Source organism: Chlamydotis macqueenii, chromosome 4, assembly GCF_036417535.1.
Source record: "Chlamydotis macqueenii isolate bChlMac1 chromosome 4, bChlMac1.mat, whole genome shotgun sequence".
NCBI classification, from domain to species: Eukaryota; Metazoa; Chordata; class Aves; order Otidiformes; family Otididae; genus Chlamydotis; species Chlamydotis macqueenii.
In genome coordinates, this window is record NC_141559.1 from 3,047,052 (window position 1) to 3,066,281 (window position 19,230).

A 19,230-nucleotide genomic window follows, 5' to 3' on the forward strand; every position below is an offset into this window, starting at 1 on the left:
TTCGGCTTTGGCATACGCGCCTACGGGAATGCATTTGGGAGTGAGGGTCCTAGGTCTGGAAGACACCCAAGCAGAACTCAGTAAGGAAGCCCTTCCAGCTGACTGCGCTTACCAAAGGGATTCATTTCATTACTGCTGCCATTTCTGCTCATGTGCTACAGGAAGGTTCTGGCAGTGCTCGTGCGGAGCTGAAGAACTTCCAGGGAGTTGCCTCACGCTTTGGTGGATAATTTGTTTTCAGCTCCGTAAAGTAAATTTGAGCCGGGGGTGGAATCCGCTTCATCAGAGCTGCACGAAGGGAGGTAATTGCGTGTTGTTAACCTGAAAAGTTTTTTCGCTGGCATGTGATTCAGATGTTGGGCCGATTAAGGCACTTCATCCAAGCACCTGGACTTAGGCGTAATGAATACGGGCCTGGAAGCAGCGTTGCCGACAGGATATACCCGTGGGAAGTTTCCACACGCTGATCTACCTGATCATCTACACCCTCGTTCATGGGAACGGCGTGGTCATAAATTACTGGCCGTTGAGCCGTTGGACATTTCTTTGAGACAGCTGAAGTGGTGCTTAGACCTGAGCTAGCGCGGTTGTTAGACCTGTTGTCGGTTCACGCCGGCCGTGATCCCCTGGTTGGTTAGGTCACGGTGGGCAGGTTTCATGCTGGATTTCTGGGATTGTGGGAAATGAAGAGTTACGGCTGCGTTGTCGCTGAGCAAGAGTCTTTTTTATCTTTGGCTGTCCCTAGAACTGTGTTGCCAAAGGTGAATGCCCAGGATTTGGGGACATGAGCTAACTAGTTAAGGTTAATGAGGTTGTAATCCTTCAGGAAATGCGTATGTGGGAGCTTGTGCTGGTTTTGTGTCTCTCATCGGTATGTATTTTCAGATGCTTGTCACCATAGGCTTTTTTAGTTTTTTTTTTTTTTGTGTCCCACCGTACGCTTGTTCACAGGGAGTGGTGTGGCAGTGCAACTCTCATTTACTGATAGGAAAAAAAAAAAAAAAGGAAGAGATCAGGTGAGAAACATGCAGCTTCACGATGGACAATTACAGGCTGGTTTCTTAACATGAGGGATCCCAGTTTGCAGTCTGACTTTGTAGCTGGTCGCTGCTTAATTCCCTCTCTATTTTTATCCTGGCACGGACTTAGGTGAGGATGGAGTGTGAAGAACTAGCAAGCTTCCGTAATGAAATGGAAAATCCTCAAAGTGTGTCCTTCTCTCTCACTTCTTCCTCACACCTTACAGCCTGCGCTTGGCACTGGCTGCCTCCCGGGGTCCTGGCCTTCTGCTACTCGTGGTGACTCCAGGAATCTTCTTCCTTTTGCAAGGCATCAAGCCTTTGATCGTAAAAGTCTCTCAGGAAAATCTTTTCATGGCTGTTGTGGAATTCTCCTGAAGTCCTGCTTCCTTATCTTTTTCCAGTTTGAAGACAAAATGAATATAGGATTGAAAACGTGGTGGCAAGTCCCGTCTCTTCTAGGGAGAGAGGGGCAAGCGATGGATTTGGCTGAGAGCGAGATACTGTGTCCTTCATTCCATTTACATCACTGAGCTGTCGCCTCTGAGTTTTCAGAACCGTCCTGTGTGATTCAAGTTTTCTTTGTGTTTACATTCAGAAATATCAGTGATTTTTTTTTAAATTATACAAGAAACATTATTGTAAGAAGAAAACACGCAATACAGCATTGCCGCTTACTTCAACAGTCTGCCTTAATCCAAGGATCACTTCTTCGTGGGAATAAACAAATACCAAAGACTGTAAAAGTCTTAGTTTTGTAGGAAAAAAGGGATGAATTTGTGCAAAATTTGTCTAAAATATGAGAGGGGAGATGACCTCTTTCTTTAAAAACAGCAATTGTGTGCAGACTAGGCTTGTTTGTAAATTAGCAGAATAACCACATCTTGACAGGTTTCACAAGTGATTTCGTGACTGTCTGATGCTGATAACAAATGACTGCTGTATGTCTTCCCCAAAATCCTCGCTGTGACGGCGATTGCAGCTCTAATTATGGCCTAACAGATGCGGCGTTGTGTAGCACCCGCCCTCTGCCAGAGATGTAGCTCCCTTTACTTTCACATGAGTTATTTCTCTTTTTAATGTGAAATTTACTACTGCTAGCAGTAACAAAGGAGTCACTCTTAAAAAAAAACAAAACAAAACAGGATTTTCAGATTGTTACACTACTCGCATTGTTGTTGTGCTGCAGATGTTTGTTCTGTTAGCGGCCAGCGCGGCTGTGGGAGGGCGTGCTCATGCCTCGCTGAGTCCTTTCCACTTTCTCCGTCCTCTCCTCTGCTGAGTAAGCAGTGCAAGTGACTTTTTTCTTTTGTTCCCCAGCCTTCACTGCTGTTTGAGAAGGAGGGCAAGTCACTTGGCTGTTTTGTTCAGTTGTAAGTGGAACACTAATTTTTTTTTTGTTTTTTTTTGTCTTTTTAATGTATTTACCGGAAGAAATAGAAGATTTGCAGTTCTCACATGCATTTACATATGAATGTTGCTGTGTTATCCTTCCAAAACGAGGAGGAGGTGATGTGTTTTAGTTGCACAAGCTATTGCCTTGTGCTGTGCCAATCACGCTGCCATTGTCTGTTTTGATACTGGCAGTGAATCATCTCCTGGATGTTACAGTGGCAGCCAAACGCCTCACTCACGTGTGTGTGTTTTGGGATGAGGAGGGGGTGTGTGTGCATGTATCGGGCCGCAGGGGTGTGGGATGTTCAGGAAGGGCTGGGTGTTCCTTCCCTGACCACAGCCCGGCAGGGAGAAGCACTGGTGATGTCTCAAGGGCTGTTCTGTCGTTTCTGAGGAATCGTAGAACGGTTTGGGTGGGAAGGGACCATTAAAGGCCATGTGGTCCCAACCGCCTGCAAGGAGCATCTCCAGCTGGATGAGGTTGCTCAGAGCCCCATCCAACCTGACCAGGGAGGGAGGAAGGAGGACACAAACTTTTCTTGATGGAAGTAATTTCTTTTCTGAGCCTTGTTTCTTGGTTCCTCTATTAAAATAAAGCACATTATTAAATTATTCAGGGCAAGCCCAAGCACAGATCCAGGCTGGGTGGGGAATGGATTGAGAGCAGCCCTGGGGAGAAGGACATGGGAGTGATGGTGGACGAGAAGCTGAACACGAGCTGACAATGTGCGCTTGCAGCCCAGGAAGCCAACTGCATCCTGGGCTGCATCAAAAGCAGCGTGGGCAGCAGGTCGAGGGAGGAGATGTTTAAACTGGAAGAGAGTGGGTTTAGATTGGATGTAGGGAAAGAATTTTTTGCTCTGAGGGTGGTAGAACCTGGCCCAGGTTGCCCAGAGAGGCGGTGGATGCCCCATCCCTGGAAACATTCCAGGCCAGGTTGGCCGGGGCTCTGAGCAACCTGATCTGGTTGGAGATGTCCCTGCTCCTGGCAGGGGGGTTGGACTGGGTGAGCTTTAAAGGTCTCTTCCAATCCCCAGTATCTTGTGCTTCTTCCCAACGTTTGTCCCTGGGAGAGAGGGCTCTGCCGAGCATCCCCGGTGCTCCAGCGCATCCCGCCCCGCCCCCGTTGCCACGGCAACGCCGCTGCGCCCGCCCCGCCTCCTCCCCCCCCCCAACTACCGGTCGGGTACCACCCTCGGCAGGGGCCGGGCGGCCGGGGGCTTCCATGGCCGGGCTGGGCGCCGGCACCGCCGCTCGCTGAGGATGAACGAGGAGGCAGCGCAGAAGAGCGACGGCGGGGAGCGGTGCAACGGCAGCAATCAGCGGAGGAAAAAACCCAAAAAGGTTGGGGAGAGGGGATGGGGACCCGGCGGGCAGCGATGTGGGGGGGGCTCGGGAGCGGGCTCCCCGCTTCTGGGGGGCTGTGCGGCGAGGGGGGGGGGGGGGTTAGGAGCGGTGGTTTGGGGGCGAGGTGGCGGTGGGCGATGTCCGGCAGCCCCTAGGAAGGCGAGGAGGATGGTGGTGTTGAGTGGCTCGGTTGCCAGCCTACTGGTACCCCGAAAGTGGCGGGGTCTCCCGATTGCGATGTGGGAATGGAGAACATTGTGACAACCAGATAGCAAAGGAAAGGACTGAGTTTGTTTTGGGGTTTTTTTTGGTTTTGCTTTTTTGATTATTTTCTCTACACGCAGCTGTCTGGTTTGTTCAGTTGAAGTTGGCTTCGTTAGGCGGCGGATGCCTCAGCGCGGGTTTCCCTGCGCTCCCTTTCAGAAAGAAGGGAGTTTGTTTTGACGGAAGAAATCTAAAACCTGCACACCATGGTATTGACTCGTGTGCTGCTCTCCCTTTTTCTCCACGCGATGCAGATGCAGGTTTATAAACCCTCAGTTTGCTTTTCCAGAGGTGTCTCTTAAACCAGGTTATGCACAATTGTTGTGAGGTACGTTGCCGGTTTTTGTACGATCCGTGGTAATTCAGTGATGCTAGTGGAAAATAATGGGGTAAAAACGTGAATTGTCCAGCCACACCCAGTTTCCAGGGCACTTTCTCTGTGTATCCAGTCTCTCGTTCTTAAATGGTTGATTTGCAAGGTCTAGCGTGCCTGCCTCTTCACCCCCCTGCTTGAGGTAATTTATTTTTAATGGCTTTAATTGTAGACAACTGTTTATTTCTGTTTGATTTCTCTCTCTCCTTTAAGAGGAAAGATGTTGGGGGTTCTGCATAATTATGACATAAACTGGTTTACAGTAATCCCCCCCCCCCCCAACTTATCTTAATTGGTATAACGTGGGTTACCTCACTGAAATGTATGGGACTACGTGCAGGGTGAGGAATTACTCTGCTGTGAGGGAGAATTTAATCCATACAAGGTATATTCGCTGATGATTTTTTTTTTTTTCAGTCCCTCATTTTGCGTAGAATTTGCATTTTAGCCGACACTCTGGATGAGCGAGACAAATTGCTACAAATGGAAATAATATGGAGAGCTGCAAGACCCTTGAATATTCAGGGACTTCTGCAAGGTTTTTGACCCTTGAAGATAAAGCTGTTTTGTGACGGGTGACAGTGCTAGGCCCCATTTTATCGCAGAGGGGAGATTCCGTACGTGTAACCAGAAGGGCCTGAGATAATCCAGTCAAAGCAAGAAACTGAACAAAAACATCCTCACCCCACCCCTTTGTGCTTGGAATATCGCCTGGATCTCCGCACGGTGGGGGATTTTATATAGCACGTTGGCCTTCTGTTTAAACACAGCTGAGCAGCACGGGGAATATCTGCCCCGCCTTACCTCTGAATTTGAAAGGTTTATTTCTGTGGGTGTGTAAATCTATAGGAGGAAGCAAAAATCAAATGATCGAGTGCACACCCGCTGTTCTCATTTGACTGTCAGATAACCTGGGAACAGTATCGTACGAGGGGAGGGGTTTTGAAGACCTAAGGAACCAAAGTGGGTGTTTCCATCTCTTTTTTTTTTTTTTTTTTTTTTTTTTTTTTACGTATATGTGTTTTTATATTATTTTGCCATTATTTTCTGAGGAAGGTGGCCCAGAGCCTTTCAACGTTGAAGCACAAGTATGTGCCTCTGCTGCCAAATGAGTGCTTGGAAAGCGTCTCTCATATTGAGCCTCCATACTCAGTCTTCCAACAGCTGATGCGCCTTCATTTTACAGAAATGTTCGGGTATCCTTTTAAAGTTATGTTCTATAACTAGAAAATATTCATCAGGCATTTTCAATTGACAAATGTACAGCAAAAAATTGCTAATCGCTCAGGTTGGATGCAATGGGTGTTGGTGCCTCAGGTCTGGTATTGGGTTTGCTCTCCTGAAGCTCTACCCTTAGTGACTTCTGAGGAAATTTACCTCCAGGCTTTAATGTTCCTTTTAAAATTCTAAGCGGAATTTTCTTCAAACCTAAAAATCAATAGTTTTTTTTTTTTTTTTTTATGAGAAAGACACACCTTGGAATAGCCAAGAGGATGAGAACTCCGGGTTGAATTCCTCTGCGTTTTGACTAGGGAGGCATGATTTCTTTCAGGACAAGAGATGAAAGTGCCATGTGCAAGAGCTCCAAAACCAAAAGTCATGTAGCCTCTTTTCAGATCCTGAACTACTTTCGGTGAACGAAGCTGCATTGCGCCATCCAACATGCCCTCTATCTGTTCTGGGGAAGTTGATCCCTTTTGTGTGGATAATTAAATATTAATTGAGCCAGAGGAGTTTGATCTATGTATTGGGAGAGACAGAGAGAAACGCGTCTCGGATACAGCATTCAGCTGGATCTTCTGTATTCCAGGAGGGTATCCTAGCTAGGTTTTTTTTTTTAATTTTCAGCAGTAACCTAAGGTTTGGTTTGTTTTTGATTTTTTTTTTTTTTTAATTTTATGCACATGCACTTAAAACTGAAAAGATTTCAGTTTCATCCTAATACAGGATGGGAAAACTTGAAACTTTGGTAAAATGGAGAAAATGACTACTCACTCAAACCCAAATTTAATCTTTGTGGTGATGTTTGTCGCTTTGTGCGTTCCGGTGGGTCAGTGGGCTGCCTTAATGGGTTTGTGAATCCAACTGTAGGGTCGCGTCCAGTTTTCCTCTGGTGCTTCACCTCCGTGTAGTAACTGGGATATGGTGAAATTTGTGCTTCTGGGGAAAAAAGTCATGCTAAATTTCTGTGTTCATCCAATTCTAGTGCCAGAGAGCACAGAATGGGTTCTGCTGGAGGTGGAAGAGAACAAAACGCCCTTGTTCTGTTGCTGGCGTAACTGCATGGAAACCCAGCGAGAGCAGCGCTTGGTGTGCGTTGGTCCTCTGGGCTCGGTAGCCGATGTACGGTTTGCGTTGAAGGAGCAGCATTGCAAGTGAACGTGGATTTCTAATGCATTCGGTTTTTGAGGTTCCTCCTGTATTTTGTGAAGCATATTGTGACGTGTCCGTGTACCAAACTGGTAGGTGAGGTACTTCCAGTGAGAGTTGTGTACTTTCTAATGGAATCATTGCAGCGTACGTGCTAATGCTGTCCGTTAATTTGGATTACTTAAGACTATCCATTCCATACATAAGGTGGTTGGAATTTGGAATTTTGAAATACAAGCGCAATGTTGGTCGCCCGAGTTCAGGAACAAGAATCCAAACGTATGCAAAGCATGCAGAGAGGCATTGCTAGAACGAGCCCGTCTCACGCCAAAACTAGAAGAGCTTGGCTTTAGTGTGTGAAAGCAAAAGGCTGTCTGAGGGGAAGAGGAAATGAGGATCTTCAGCAGCCTTCTCGTAGGTTTAATTAGGTAGAGAGCCAAGAGGAATATGATTCATCATGAATGAGATGTGATTTATCTAACGTATCACTGGACTGGATTCAACTGAAGGAGAGGTTCCTCTTGCTCCCGTGTTCCTGTGTCTTCACCTGTGTCATTTATGGAGCCGTAATAATGCTACATTAAAATTTAATTGATGGTAGATGTGGCATTTAAGTCTTTAAAAATGTTTGTTTACCTGGCAATTTCACTCTTCCAGCTACCAAGTTTAGTGGAAAATTGATGCCACCAGAAGAAAAATTTGAACCAGTGTCCATCTCTCCCTAAAATCACTGCGGGGGCTTGCATGACAGCAGTTCCAACCTGCTGGGTGGCATTTCCTCTAAATTGCCTTCATTTCACACTTGCAAAGTCCCACTTAGCCTTCTCTAGTTGCTCCTATTTCCCTTGCTATCCCGTTGTTACTGGTGACAGTCAAATAGCTGTACTGTTTGACGATCCAGCCGAGATGAAACCAGAGTGTGGTATGCCTCCTCTTCTAAGAGAGATCACGTCCTCTAATTTTACAAGAAAGGAGATGTTCTTTCAGATGGTACGTGGTAAACTGAACAGGCAGAAAGAGCTAATGAGGCAAAACGGAGTCATTTATTTCCTTCAGGACTGGGATATCCAAAAGGCTTTATCACAAAGTCGAAGTGGTAGTTACAAGTTAACCCAACTCACTCGTGTTCAGTATTGTTAATTTTACTACTACCCTAACTTCTGCAGGTCTGGAAGCTTTTATTCTTCTTTCAGCTGAACCAGTTTTGGAGAACTGGAACTGTCTTGCGTTCGGTTCAGTTAATCCAATTTATGTGAAAGTACATCAGCAGAAAAATGGCACTAGAATTTGCTCTGGAAAGAAGGGAATAGATGGAGAAAGAGACAAATTAATTTTTAGGTCATGGAGGTAAGAGGTTTGTAAAGAGACTGTTAAGGGTCAAGCCAAATGTATTCCTAAAAGTCTGCGCTATGTTTCAGCGTGGTTTGCGCTATCGTAAATCTGATGCAACTCTGCTGATATTCTTACGTCACTGAGATCAGGTTTTGCTCGTTCCCTGTGCCTTTCCTTCCCATCACAAAGCTTCCAGCACGCTTTGTGCCAGCTGTAAAATAACAACATAGCTACAAATGCTTTGATGTATTTTTGTCGCCTTGCCTACCTTGCCTGTCCCTCTGGCTTTCGTTGCTCTGTGTAATGGCAACAGAACAAAAAGGAAGCGTGTTTATCCCGCTGTGAGATGAAGCCCCTTACCTCTACGTCAGCAGTTGCCACAGAGCAGCCATCGCTTTGGACGATTGCATCAGCCCAACGCCCTGTGCTTCGCTCACAGCAGCCCCACGGTGGTTGACACCCTGGAGAAATAATTTCCGCTTACTTACGGCGGTGAGACGGGGAAAATAATGACGGGCAATATCGCTGAACATCTGGACTAAAGCATTTTGTGGTGTTGTTGTTCTGCTAGCATCGTAAAGCGCGTGAGACAGAAAGAGCACGCGATGCCGGCCTCGCGGCTGAGCCTGACTTTTCTAGGTCTTTGTGTTCTAGCATAACAGGATCAGGTCAGGCATTATTGTGCTGTGTTGTACTGATGGAATAAGCAATGAACAAGTCTTAGAATTGAGACAGCTACTTAGAAGGTTACATTTATTCAGTGTGGGCTCTGAAGTTAATGCATCTTTGCTGTTATGTTATTATTTTTTTTTTAAGTAATAGGAATCTGCAAAGGGATGGAGTTATTGTATTAGCAGATTTGTGCAAGTGCTACATTTCACAGATTAAATACTCTGAAGATACCAAGGAGGAAATAATCTGGATAAGAATGATGAATTTTATACAGAACCGCCTGACGTGTTGAGCCCGCATCCGCCTGCCACGCGTTCTGGGCTCCCGATTTGTCGTTTGCAGTTCTTGCTCATTTTCGGCAATGTTGGGCAAACAGCAGCTGAGTCAGAGAAGCGAGTCCCTTTTTCCCCAGCCAGCTTCCCCTTCTCCCTGCAGGACGCCTGGGGCCATTGAGTATCGCGCGTGCTGCGTCGCAGTCGCACGTCTCGAGCAGCCGCCCGGGGATGGATCGGCAGCCCCTCGTGCTCTCCGCCTCTCTTACCTGCCCGTCCCTAGCAGGGGTGCTCTGTGTCCCTGCCTCCCCTGGGCACGCCGTGTTGATGCTTTAGATGGCATTTCTGGCGAGGAAAGTTTTTTCCGCTCTACAAATTGAGACTAATATCAGCTGCGCGTAGATATTTAGGTTGGGAGCCCTGGAGCTCTGAAACGCAAGGAACAGAGGGAGGCCAAGAAAATAATAAGATGGCTGGGGGCTCGTACGTCCTCATTTATTTGCAGGAATTAATTATTTCAAAATCTTTCCGAGCTGATTAAGTGGGTTGCTTTTGTCTTGGTGGCAGGATTTGCTGAGCTGAAAGTTTGAGCTTACTGTTATTATTCTTACTCTATGTAGGAACGATTCGGTATTCCCATACTTCATTTGCAGTAGGAATTTGCTGTACTGTTACTCATTCAGTGTCATCCTAGTCATTTTGCATTTTCTTTTTTATGTCCACTTGATTTCTTTGTGCTCTGGCACCAAATACAGGAGGGAAAAAAACCTATTAAAAAGTGGATGGAGATGGGCTGGTGTTTCAGGCTCCCTCACAGTAGTTTGTAAAACTGCATGAGAGAGGCAGTGAATTGCTTCAGGTTGCTTTTTCGTAAACAATCCATAGTTAAAAATAGATGTCCTTAATATTCAACTTAATCCTTTTCTCTTTTAAGTGTGAATTTTGGAGGATGGGAACGGACTATTACACCTTTGCCTTTTAAACATAAAGGCAGTGTGTTCTCAGAGGCATTGCCAGTCAAATGTGTGGGCACTGGTTACTCTTCCCCCAGACCTTCCTGAAATAAAATGTTCCTTGAGCACCCAGCAATTTAGGGAGCAGAGGTAGATGCCTGCCTCTGTTACAGAAATTTTGTCGGTGAATGAAGTGCTCTCAGGAGAACAGGATCAGCTCCTAAGGAAATGATAGAGTAAACGGCAGTAATTGCAGTTTGAAATTATTTTCTAGGGTAAAGAGCGTATAGGTTTCTGCCGCGGGCTGAGTATTTCAGAAGTGATCAGTTGCTTTTATTTGTTTCATCCATTTTTAGATGGCAGGGGTTTACATCATGCTGTAGCACTGGCTCTGAGCAATCCGAGTGTATGGGTTTGAACTGGCACCGGGAAGGCGCAGATTCCTGCAGCCGTTCAGCTTCATGATCTATAACACCTGCTCACTGTTCCCCTTCCAGCGTTTCTGTATAAAGCAGGGTCTGAAGTATGTGTCGCCGTGGCTGAGGCAGTGAAGAGCACTGGTGACAGTTTTGGAAAACATAAATGAAAGGGTGAACTGATACAGTTTCTACACCATTTACACCCTTCTATGGAAGATATGATTCTGAACCTTCTTTGTCTCTTACCGTATTAAAATTGTGCTACTTTCCTGTGACCTAAAGACTCTACTAGTCCCTCTTTTTTTTTTTTAGCATTTTATATATCGTAATACCTCTGGCAGCTTCCAGTATCAGCAGATGTCAATGTGTGAACGTCAATAAACAGTGGCAGTTATTCATCGTGCAACCCGTTGGAAACCGAGTCTGACCGTCCCGGTAGCAACATTGCTATGATCCAATCAAAAAAATGCGTAATCATCAGGAGAAGCAGGCCGTGGGTATGTATGTGTTTGGATTTGTGGTGGTATGCCGTATCTCAGCCTGTTTGTGCGAGGTTTTTGTGGGTACGCAGCGGGCCGTACTCTCAGCTGGACATCGGCGTTGGCCTGTTGCGGCCAGCGTGGGCTCTGCCGGCTCCCGTCGGCTGAGGATCTGCTCTCTTGTTACCGGGTTCCTCAGCAGCAGAGCAGAGCCTGGTGAGTATCAGGAAACAGAAGCACTGGAACGGGCACAAATTTTCCAGGCAATCGATGATTCATGCTCATTAGCTTTGAAACTCTGAAGAAAGGCGCTTTATGAGCTGGCGTTTCCATTTGCGCTGTAACTGCTGTGCTCGCGCTTGAGGACGGGGGGATGACTACAGCATTGGCAAAAACAAGTGAGAGGGAAAGACGGGAACTGCGTTCCATGCCTTGTCCAAAGGTCACTGCCCTGCCAAAGACTTTCTGCTCCGGGTAGAGGCCGTGGCCTCCTGCTCAGCCACTGGAGCTCTTTGTGTGGTGTAATTTTGTGTGAAATGCAAGGTAAACGGAGTAAGCGTAGGGTTGGGTTAGACGTTTCAAGCACGTGAGGTGTGCAGCTTTTGTTGTTGCGCTTATTTTTAATTAACGGCTTCTAATGGTGTTTTCCAAGGAAGACCTGGCGCTTGCAGAGCTTCCAGTCGCCCTGATTGTGTTTGGAGGTGGAAGTGTGTGAGGGCTTATGTTTAATTGTATGTGACGCTGTGTATTTCTACACGCCTCTCTCCCGCCGGTCGGCAGCGTAACTGCTCTTTTTCACAGCAACAGCACCAACAGAAGCAGCGGGCGATGGCTTGCGGTTGCAAAACAGCTGCCAGGAGCTCATTATGGGCTAACGTATACGTTAGGATGCAAGATTGCTCCTTTGCAGTCTGAGCGGAGGAGTGTGGCCCGTTGGAAATCTGGTTCACAGCAATTAGGACGGTGAGGTACAATGCGACTTTCCTAGGAATCGTTATTATAAGCCACTTGCTACCTCTGAACAGAAATAATACCGTTTGGCTTGTATTTATACAGTTACATGAATGATGTCCCAATTTTTTTTTAGTGAATGAACAAAAAAATCCTGCTGGAAATCTATTCTGCACAATGTAGCTTTATCCAAATGGAAACCAGATACATTTAATTACAAAAGCAGTCACTAAATGAAAGGGTAAATACCATTAATTGAAGTCACCTCTTTAATTGATGTAATTGAAGTGACAAAGATAGGGTTACAAACCAGCGTCAGTGAAGCTTTATCCATTTGGGGTTGGCGCTGGCAACCAGAATTAACAGATCGTTCGTGTGGGTAAGTGAGGTTTGGACTGAGACCTTTGTTTATTTTCTCTCCCATCCGTCCTCCTGGGAGGGTTAACGTGATGATGAATGTTTTTTTTCCCTAAGGCGAGAACAAATGGTTAACCTTTTCTGAAAAGTTCTGAGAAAATAGATGTAGTCGTTCTCCCCAAAAGAGAAGTTGTAGTTAATACGGAGGGAAACGGAACACACTTCAGATTGGGATTGTTTCCCGTCTCCAAAGTCCGTTACATGGCTGTGGCATTTGTAATCTTGTTCAGGAATAAGTTCTGAAACCAATGGGGTTGTGGGTTTGTGTTTCTCTGTTCCAAGACTGAAGGCAGAGTTTGACAAGTGGCTTAAGATGATGCTGTCACCGGTTGAACCGGGCACGGCTTGTCCTTCCCGGGAACCTGAGTGGGAAACTGGTCTGGGCTTGAGCTCCCTCCTTCCTTTCTGTAGAGGAGCTGGAATGGGAAGGGATGGAAATGACGGACTGGGAGGGGAAAGAAGGTGGAGCTGTTTCTTGTGTGACAGTTTGAGTGCTTGACTAGATCATCAGGGAGCAAATTCTGGGTCTTTTTCCACTGTTATGCACTTCTAATAAAACCTTTATTGGAGTGGTATGAAAAGCACATAATGATTTGGTGCTTTTTTTCCTGTCTAAAATGTGGTTTGTAGAATACAAATGGCATGAGAGTGTGGTTTACATTACTGTAATGCACGGTTCAGCCAACGGGGATTGGGCTGCCGTTCTAATAATGCTGATATTAGCACACAGTCATTTTCTCAAATAGCATTTTGCATCGTTGCGGCTCACATGCTTTATAGAATCGAATTGGTATTATGGCCTCGTGCTGCAGTTGGTTACTTTGCAGGGGTTTGCCCAGGCGCAAGTGCCGGAGCAAGGCTGAGAACTCCGCGATTCCCTGTTCTCCTGCCTCTCTCCCACTAGGGAAGTGGAGGCTGTCTTCCAGCTTTAAGGGCCTTTATTCCCCCTCACCTCCTTCTTAAAACCCTGCCTCTTCTCTTTGCTCTCAGTGCCCTGTGTTTTTCACCTGAAGACCTTCTGAGCCCAAAGTCTTTTTCTCAGAGGTTGCGCAGAGAATTCAGGGACTCGTCTGGGTTGATTTTAACGTTAATATCCTGAGATGTGCCCTGGAAGGCAGACCCAGATCTCAGCTGCGTTTAGACAAAACCCACAACTCATCTTTAGAGCCTGAGTCAAAGCTTGCTGAAATTAATGGAAGGTTTTCCGTTGACTCCAGTAATTTTACTGCCTTTGGTAATTTTGGCTGCCTTTTAATGGCTCTGAGATTCAGTCCATCAGGAGTGAGCTAAATATTTCCTTGTTTACCCTCGACGTTGATGGCATGGAGCTACATTAATACCTGAATTAGGGCTAATTTTCAATGTCCTTAAGAGTTTGGAGTGATAAATCCTGGGGCCAAGTCTTTAATCTTTCTCTGGAAGGTTTTTCCTTGTTACTTAGTAAAATTATCTGGATGGTTTTATTGCAGTAGTAATGACGATCATCAGTATATATTGATGTTTGTGGAAAACATGTAATACCATCAATCCGTTTCCCAGCTCATGCCATAAAATTCAGCAAACAACCACCTGTAGAAACATACAGGTGCTTATCTTGCTGAAACATGGCAATTCACCTTTAAAACAGAAAAGCTTGGCTGCAGCCTGCCTGTATCTCAGCAGCAAGGGTGGAATAAGCTCATCACGTATCGCCTTGAGGTGGGGAAATCTATGGAAATGGCATTAAAATGGTTTCTTCTGGGGAGAGCTGATTATTTTCACTGATTTTTTAAAAGAATAATGCATCAAACAGCAACTCTCAATTCTGCCTGCCTATCGTCAATTCGTCTGCATTTTGGTGTACAGCTATTGCAGTCTTACGGATGATCTGGAATGTGGTACGTAAACGTAGTGCTCCGAGGACACCGGTAACTTTACTTACAAATGAGTAAATTCTTGTTCTGGGGAGGATGCTGCCATTTATGCATTTTGCTCGTACGCCAAAACTCACTCTACAATCTTTGTTTTCAGAGCAGCAGAGACAGTTTATGTTTCAGTGTGTTTCAAAAAACTCCCAAGACCATGGCAGGAAACATCAAAGTATGATCCTTTCCCTCTTTCAAATGTCTTTTTCAAAGTACGGTTTCATTTTTGTTCTCATAAATACAAATATTTGCTCTGTTACTCATAGGCATTATTGAACAAAATATTAAAGTTCTGTTTTAGTTGCATTTTGTCTTACAAAACATTTCAGTCCAGAAGTGGAGCGAGCATACTTTCTTTACATTCGTCTCATTCAGCATCTCTTAAAGTTGACATGAATCTTCAGGTTTGGCCGCAAACTAGGTTTAAATGATTGCTGAAGACCTTTGTCCATTCCAACCGTGCAGCGTGTCACTCCATGTAGTGCTCAGTGAATTTTTTTCTTGGGTTGTTAAATGCCTCCAATGTATCTGTCTGCTGGAGTAAAGAATTATTCCTTCAGCTGTTCTAAATGAAGAAATGTTCCTGTAGCCTCCGGGAATTTACTAACTGCAGAGGTTTCGTAATTGGATTGCTGGCACGTAATGTAATTTCAGTGAAATAAAATGGACATCCATAGAAGAAAAACTACGAAAAGGTTTTTAGGAAAATAACTTCAAGTCCAAAAAGGGACAACTCTTGGAAGAGAATTGCATTTTGTTTCTAAAAAATGTGGGGTTTTTGTCAGCACCTCTGTAAAATAAGATTTATGCTCCCCTTTCCTTCATCTCCTGGTATTTTTAAAGAATACGTCTAAAATCTGTCTCACTTGAGTAGGCTGCTAGCCAAGTGTTTAGCTCAGAATTTGTTCAAGCTTTTGTCCTTGTGCCCATTGCATTGTCAGCCCCGTGCAGGTGTCCGGCTTCCTGCGAGCAGGCATGACAGCAGGTGGTAGCGGTCCAGACATCCGCAGCCGCACCGCCAAGATTAATGAGCCGCGGCTCCACCGCCCAGCCACAGCTTCCCCGCTCACCTTTTTGGTCTTTAGGAGAAGAGGATCCCTTCCTCCACCTTGTCCATACAACGGATGTGTCTCTGGCAACGCCGTAACGTTCAAGATTTCCTCTTAAAACACCATGCGGGTGCTTCTCGTTCTGCAGTAGTTCCATGAACAAGGGGGAAGCGCCAAGGAGACAGAACAGCGTGATGGCTTTTGTTACTTAAAGTTTCGTTCGGTCTCTGAAATCAGAGATTGATCTGCTGTGATGCTGAGCGCTTGCATTCCCACTGAGAATACTGAGTTGTGGATTGGTTTTCAAACATATTTTGGGATATGGGCTTAATTGCCCATCTCCCTCTTGGCGTGTCTGTCAGCTATTCGTGGCAAGTAATGAACTTCCAGTTCTTGGGTTTCAGGGGCATGAGCAAATATGATATTGAAAATGGATGTGCGGTTTCCCTCACCTTTTCCAGGCTTCAGAGTTAACCTCTTCTGCAGGACAAATTGCAGAGCTCTCACGATAGCTAGGACAGTGCTTCCAGCTACGAACCTTTTGGAGAAATGTCTTTTGTTATCCTAAACAGTTAGCGCAGAAAAAAGTTGCAGACTGTTCCAGAGGAGACCACCCCTCGTTCGGTGCTGTCACAGGGATAGCCTATGAGTAATTTCAGGTCTGTAACATTCTGGCTGATTATCAGAATTTATGTTCTGTTGCGGTTTATGTATTTAAAAAAAAAAAAAAAAATCTCATTTTGTTTTAGAACAGGAAGAAGAAATTAAAAACCAATGTTTTGTATAGTAAATTTTCAGAAGACGTTAGATCTGGGAGCTCAAGGTTCTTGTTTCCTTTTGTCAGTTGGAGACTGAGTTGGAGACTGAGGAACCATGTCTGAGTTGACCTCTAGATTTGGAAATAATAAAAAAAAGACAGTCTTATCTGGAAGTTCTTAAATCCATGCCTTGCTTTCACTGCGGTGGTGTCCGAAGAGGATGCTCCCATCTCCTCCAGCTGCGGAGCACAGTTACCTGTAGGTCCTGTGGATGCTGGGTGTCAGTCCTGGCTGTAGTGCTCTTGTACAAACTAGCACTGCTTAAAACATCCTTCATGTTACTACGAGAGCGTGTGTTTATATCCTTTCAAATATTATCTTTAATAATAGATAGCAATAGTAGGTTACTGCACAGGCGCTACTGGTTGCTTTGTTTGTATCCCTTAACGTGGACATTGGCCAAACATCAAAGCAGCAGTGCTTGCCCACGCTGGGCCATCAAAGCCTTTCAACCCCTCTCCGACAGGTTCTGCCGCAGCCGCTCTGGGGGGAACGTGGGGTCTGTGGGGCTGCGACCCACTGCCTGAGGCGTTTGAGCTTTTGAAAAAGCATCTCTCTGCTGCAGTTTTGCATGAACGTTAATAGTATCAGCTACATGGCTTACTGAGATAAATTATAATGCTTTTTAATAATGTCAACAGAATTCTGCGCTCGGTTGGCAACAAACAAGTTTGTATAATTTGACTCCGGCATTAAACCTCATTTTTTCAGAGCAGGAAGTCCGACTGTATCACTTGGCTTCTTAAAACAGTAACCTGCTGCAAAATAAAGACCTCTGGAGCTGACTCTGTTACACCCTCTGTGAGCCAACAAAGGAACCAGAGCATGTTAACAGAGTGATCGTCCATTTTTATGCTGCGGGGCAAAAACCACTCTAGGTGGCACCAAAATTCACCCAACAGAAAATGCTGGTTGGCGTGTGGACACCAGTCCCCATTTTGCAATCCGTGTGACACAGAACTTTTCATGTTCTGACTGGAAATAAGGAGAAAAAAAAAAAAAAGACAAATGTTAAAATTAATTTCATCCTTTGTCTTATCTATGATAATTCCTGTGTTGTGTGTTAATTTTCTTGAAACAAGTGTTCCAATCAAAGGCAAGTCTTCGTGACTAGGGCGTACACAGGAATTAGAATATCTGCAGCAGGCTGAGAATTTTTCCCTCTGATTATTTTCAGAGGAAGGCTTTTTATGTAAAACTAGGCAACGCTTTTGAAGAGACAAATGCAGTAAGAAGATATGTACGTTTTATATTTGTGTTGGAAATATCAACTAATAAAATTAATAGATGACTGCATAAACAGTACCAATTAGAGCAGAAGAATAAATGAAATCTGTGTCAGGGGGAAGAGTGTCAGTGCAGAGCCATATTTCTCTATCATCTGTGCTGGCAGAAAACCAGAAAAACTCCACTGAGACCAGTAGAATTACTGATTGCTGTGTGCTTGTTCTAAAGAAAAGTTTTTGTCTGATTTTGCCCAGTTCTGATTTTTGAAGTTTAAACCAGCAGTGGAGAAGTCGCACAGACAGACACGTGGAAGCTCCTGAGAAATCACCGTAGGGACTCAGGTTTTTGGCAGTACAATGAATAGCGCACATCTTCCTTCAGCAGTGGCTGATGAAAGTTTTTTTCAATGCAGTATCTCATCTCCAGCGTTCATAGGTCAGAGATGCCTAGCAAAGAACAATTTTCTCTATTCTAGTAGGAAACAGCCTTATTTTTGTTATTCTAGCTCCATCTATACCATGCCAGTTTGCTTACGAAGGTCCATTTGAAAGACCTTATTAAAATAAAACTGCCCCCCAAAATTATAATTTATTTGGCATGATTAGTTCTTAACAAATTCACATTGGCAGCTCCTTGTGACCATTATTCCCTTGATGTCAGGGTTGCTCTGCTGTTACTGAAATCCTTTGGGTAGTTTTGCAAAGGTTATCCAATTTTTCCGGAGGGATCCAGTCAGCAGGAAGCTGTTTGCCAGTCCCAGTTCTGCTGAGCTGAGCCACGCAGGTGTCGTTAAGCCAGCTCTACAGCTGCCTGGGAGGCCAAGTGGGCAGTAAGATAGAGCAGGTCTGGCAGAAGTGTGACAGCTGCCACGTGCTTGAGATTTCAAAGGGCAAAAATGCTTCGTAGGTAGGTCGACAGAAGAAAAAACAGCTCAAAAACCTCGCAATTTGTCTGTTTAGTAGGATTTTTTAGTATTTTTCTGCATATCAAAATTTTGGCTGGCCGGTCAGGAAACTCTTCCTTCTCTGCTTTTATCTGAACTTGGTGTGCAAGTCTATTTTGCAACCATTGCTATCTCAATTTTCAAGTTAATCAACTCTTGTGTCTTGCCTGGAAGGAAGGAGGTCCCAGTATGGCGTTTCTCTGAGCGGCGAGTTGCAGCCGGCCGCCAGCGCCTTCCAGTGCTCCCGTCTAGTTCCATGGGTCACCTTGCCCTGGGACCAAATAGAGGTATGTAGGAAGAGCTCTGTGGGAAGATATTGTGCGTAGGAACCCGAGAACTAGCGCAGATAATTTCTGAATTCAGGCACAGTGCTGATTCTGGGAGGTTTTCTCTTCGTTCTAGGACTTTGGTACAAATCCCTGATGCATACAGATCAGATGCCTGATTGCCAATTTTCAAGTTTTGTTCAAGCAAAACTCAACCTTTGCTGTATTTTGTTGCTTTCGAATTAAAACTGTGTTTTCCACAGCTTGTTTGGCAGTCTGTTTGACTGCTGCCGGTGTTTATACTGTCTGAATAGAAGAGAAATAAGGAAAAACAAAGGAAATAAACATTACTTACAGCTGCTGGTACTGAGCGCACCCAGTTCATCAATGTAAAGAGACTCTGTCCCTAAGCCTGCTGTCACCCTGTCGCCGGTTCCAGTCTCTTGAGATTTTGCCCCATCAGTAACGCTGCAGGGGATTGTTGTAATCAGCCCGGTATTTAAAAGAAAACTGTGCAGCCTCCTAGAAGAGCTTGACCACGTTTTGGGTCAGTGACGTTACTGTCCCTGGATGGAAAAAGATTACAAAGGCGGTATATCTCAGTTTGCTTGTAAGTGACCCCATGTGTCTGACAGAATTAAGTTACATAGAAAGAAACTGTCCGATCCACCCCATTCCTTCTACTTTAGGACCACCCCAAAGGCCAGGTCCTCATCAGGCTCTGGGCAGGACAGTTCCTTTGACTTCCCGAATAGATGCA

The 19,230-nt window shown here is 45.1% G+C and overlaps 1 protein-coding gene across 7 annotated transcripts in view; it reads left to right on the forward strand.

Moving 5' to 3' along the window:
- ANK2 (ankyrin 2) overlaps positions 1–19,230 on the forward strand; it is a 289,370-nt gene that overhangs the window by 91,022 nt on the left and 179,118 nt on the right. For 5 of the 7 annotated variants that reach the window (XM_086746528.1, XM_086746522.1, XM_086746526.1 and 2 more), the window contains exon 1: positions 3,631–3,758. The exons of the other annotated variants lie outside the window; for them this stretch is intronic. In XM_086746528.1, coding sequence (XP_086602654.1) covers positions 3,678–3,758 — 81 coding nt within the window. In that variant the 5' untranslated portion in view covers positions 3,631–3,677. Of the gene's footprint in view, positions 1–3,630; positions 3,759–19,230 lie in introns of those variants that run through there. 7 annotated transcript variants of the gene reach the window in all.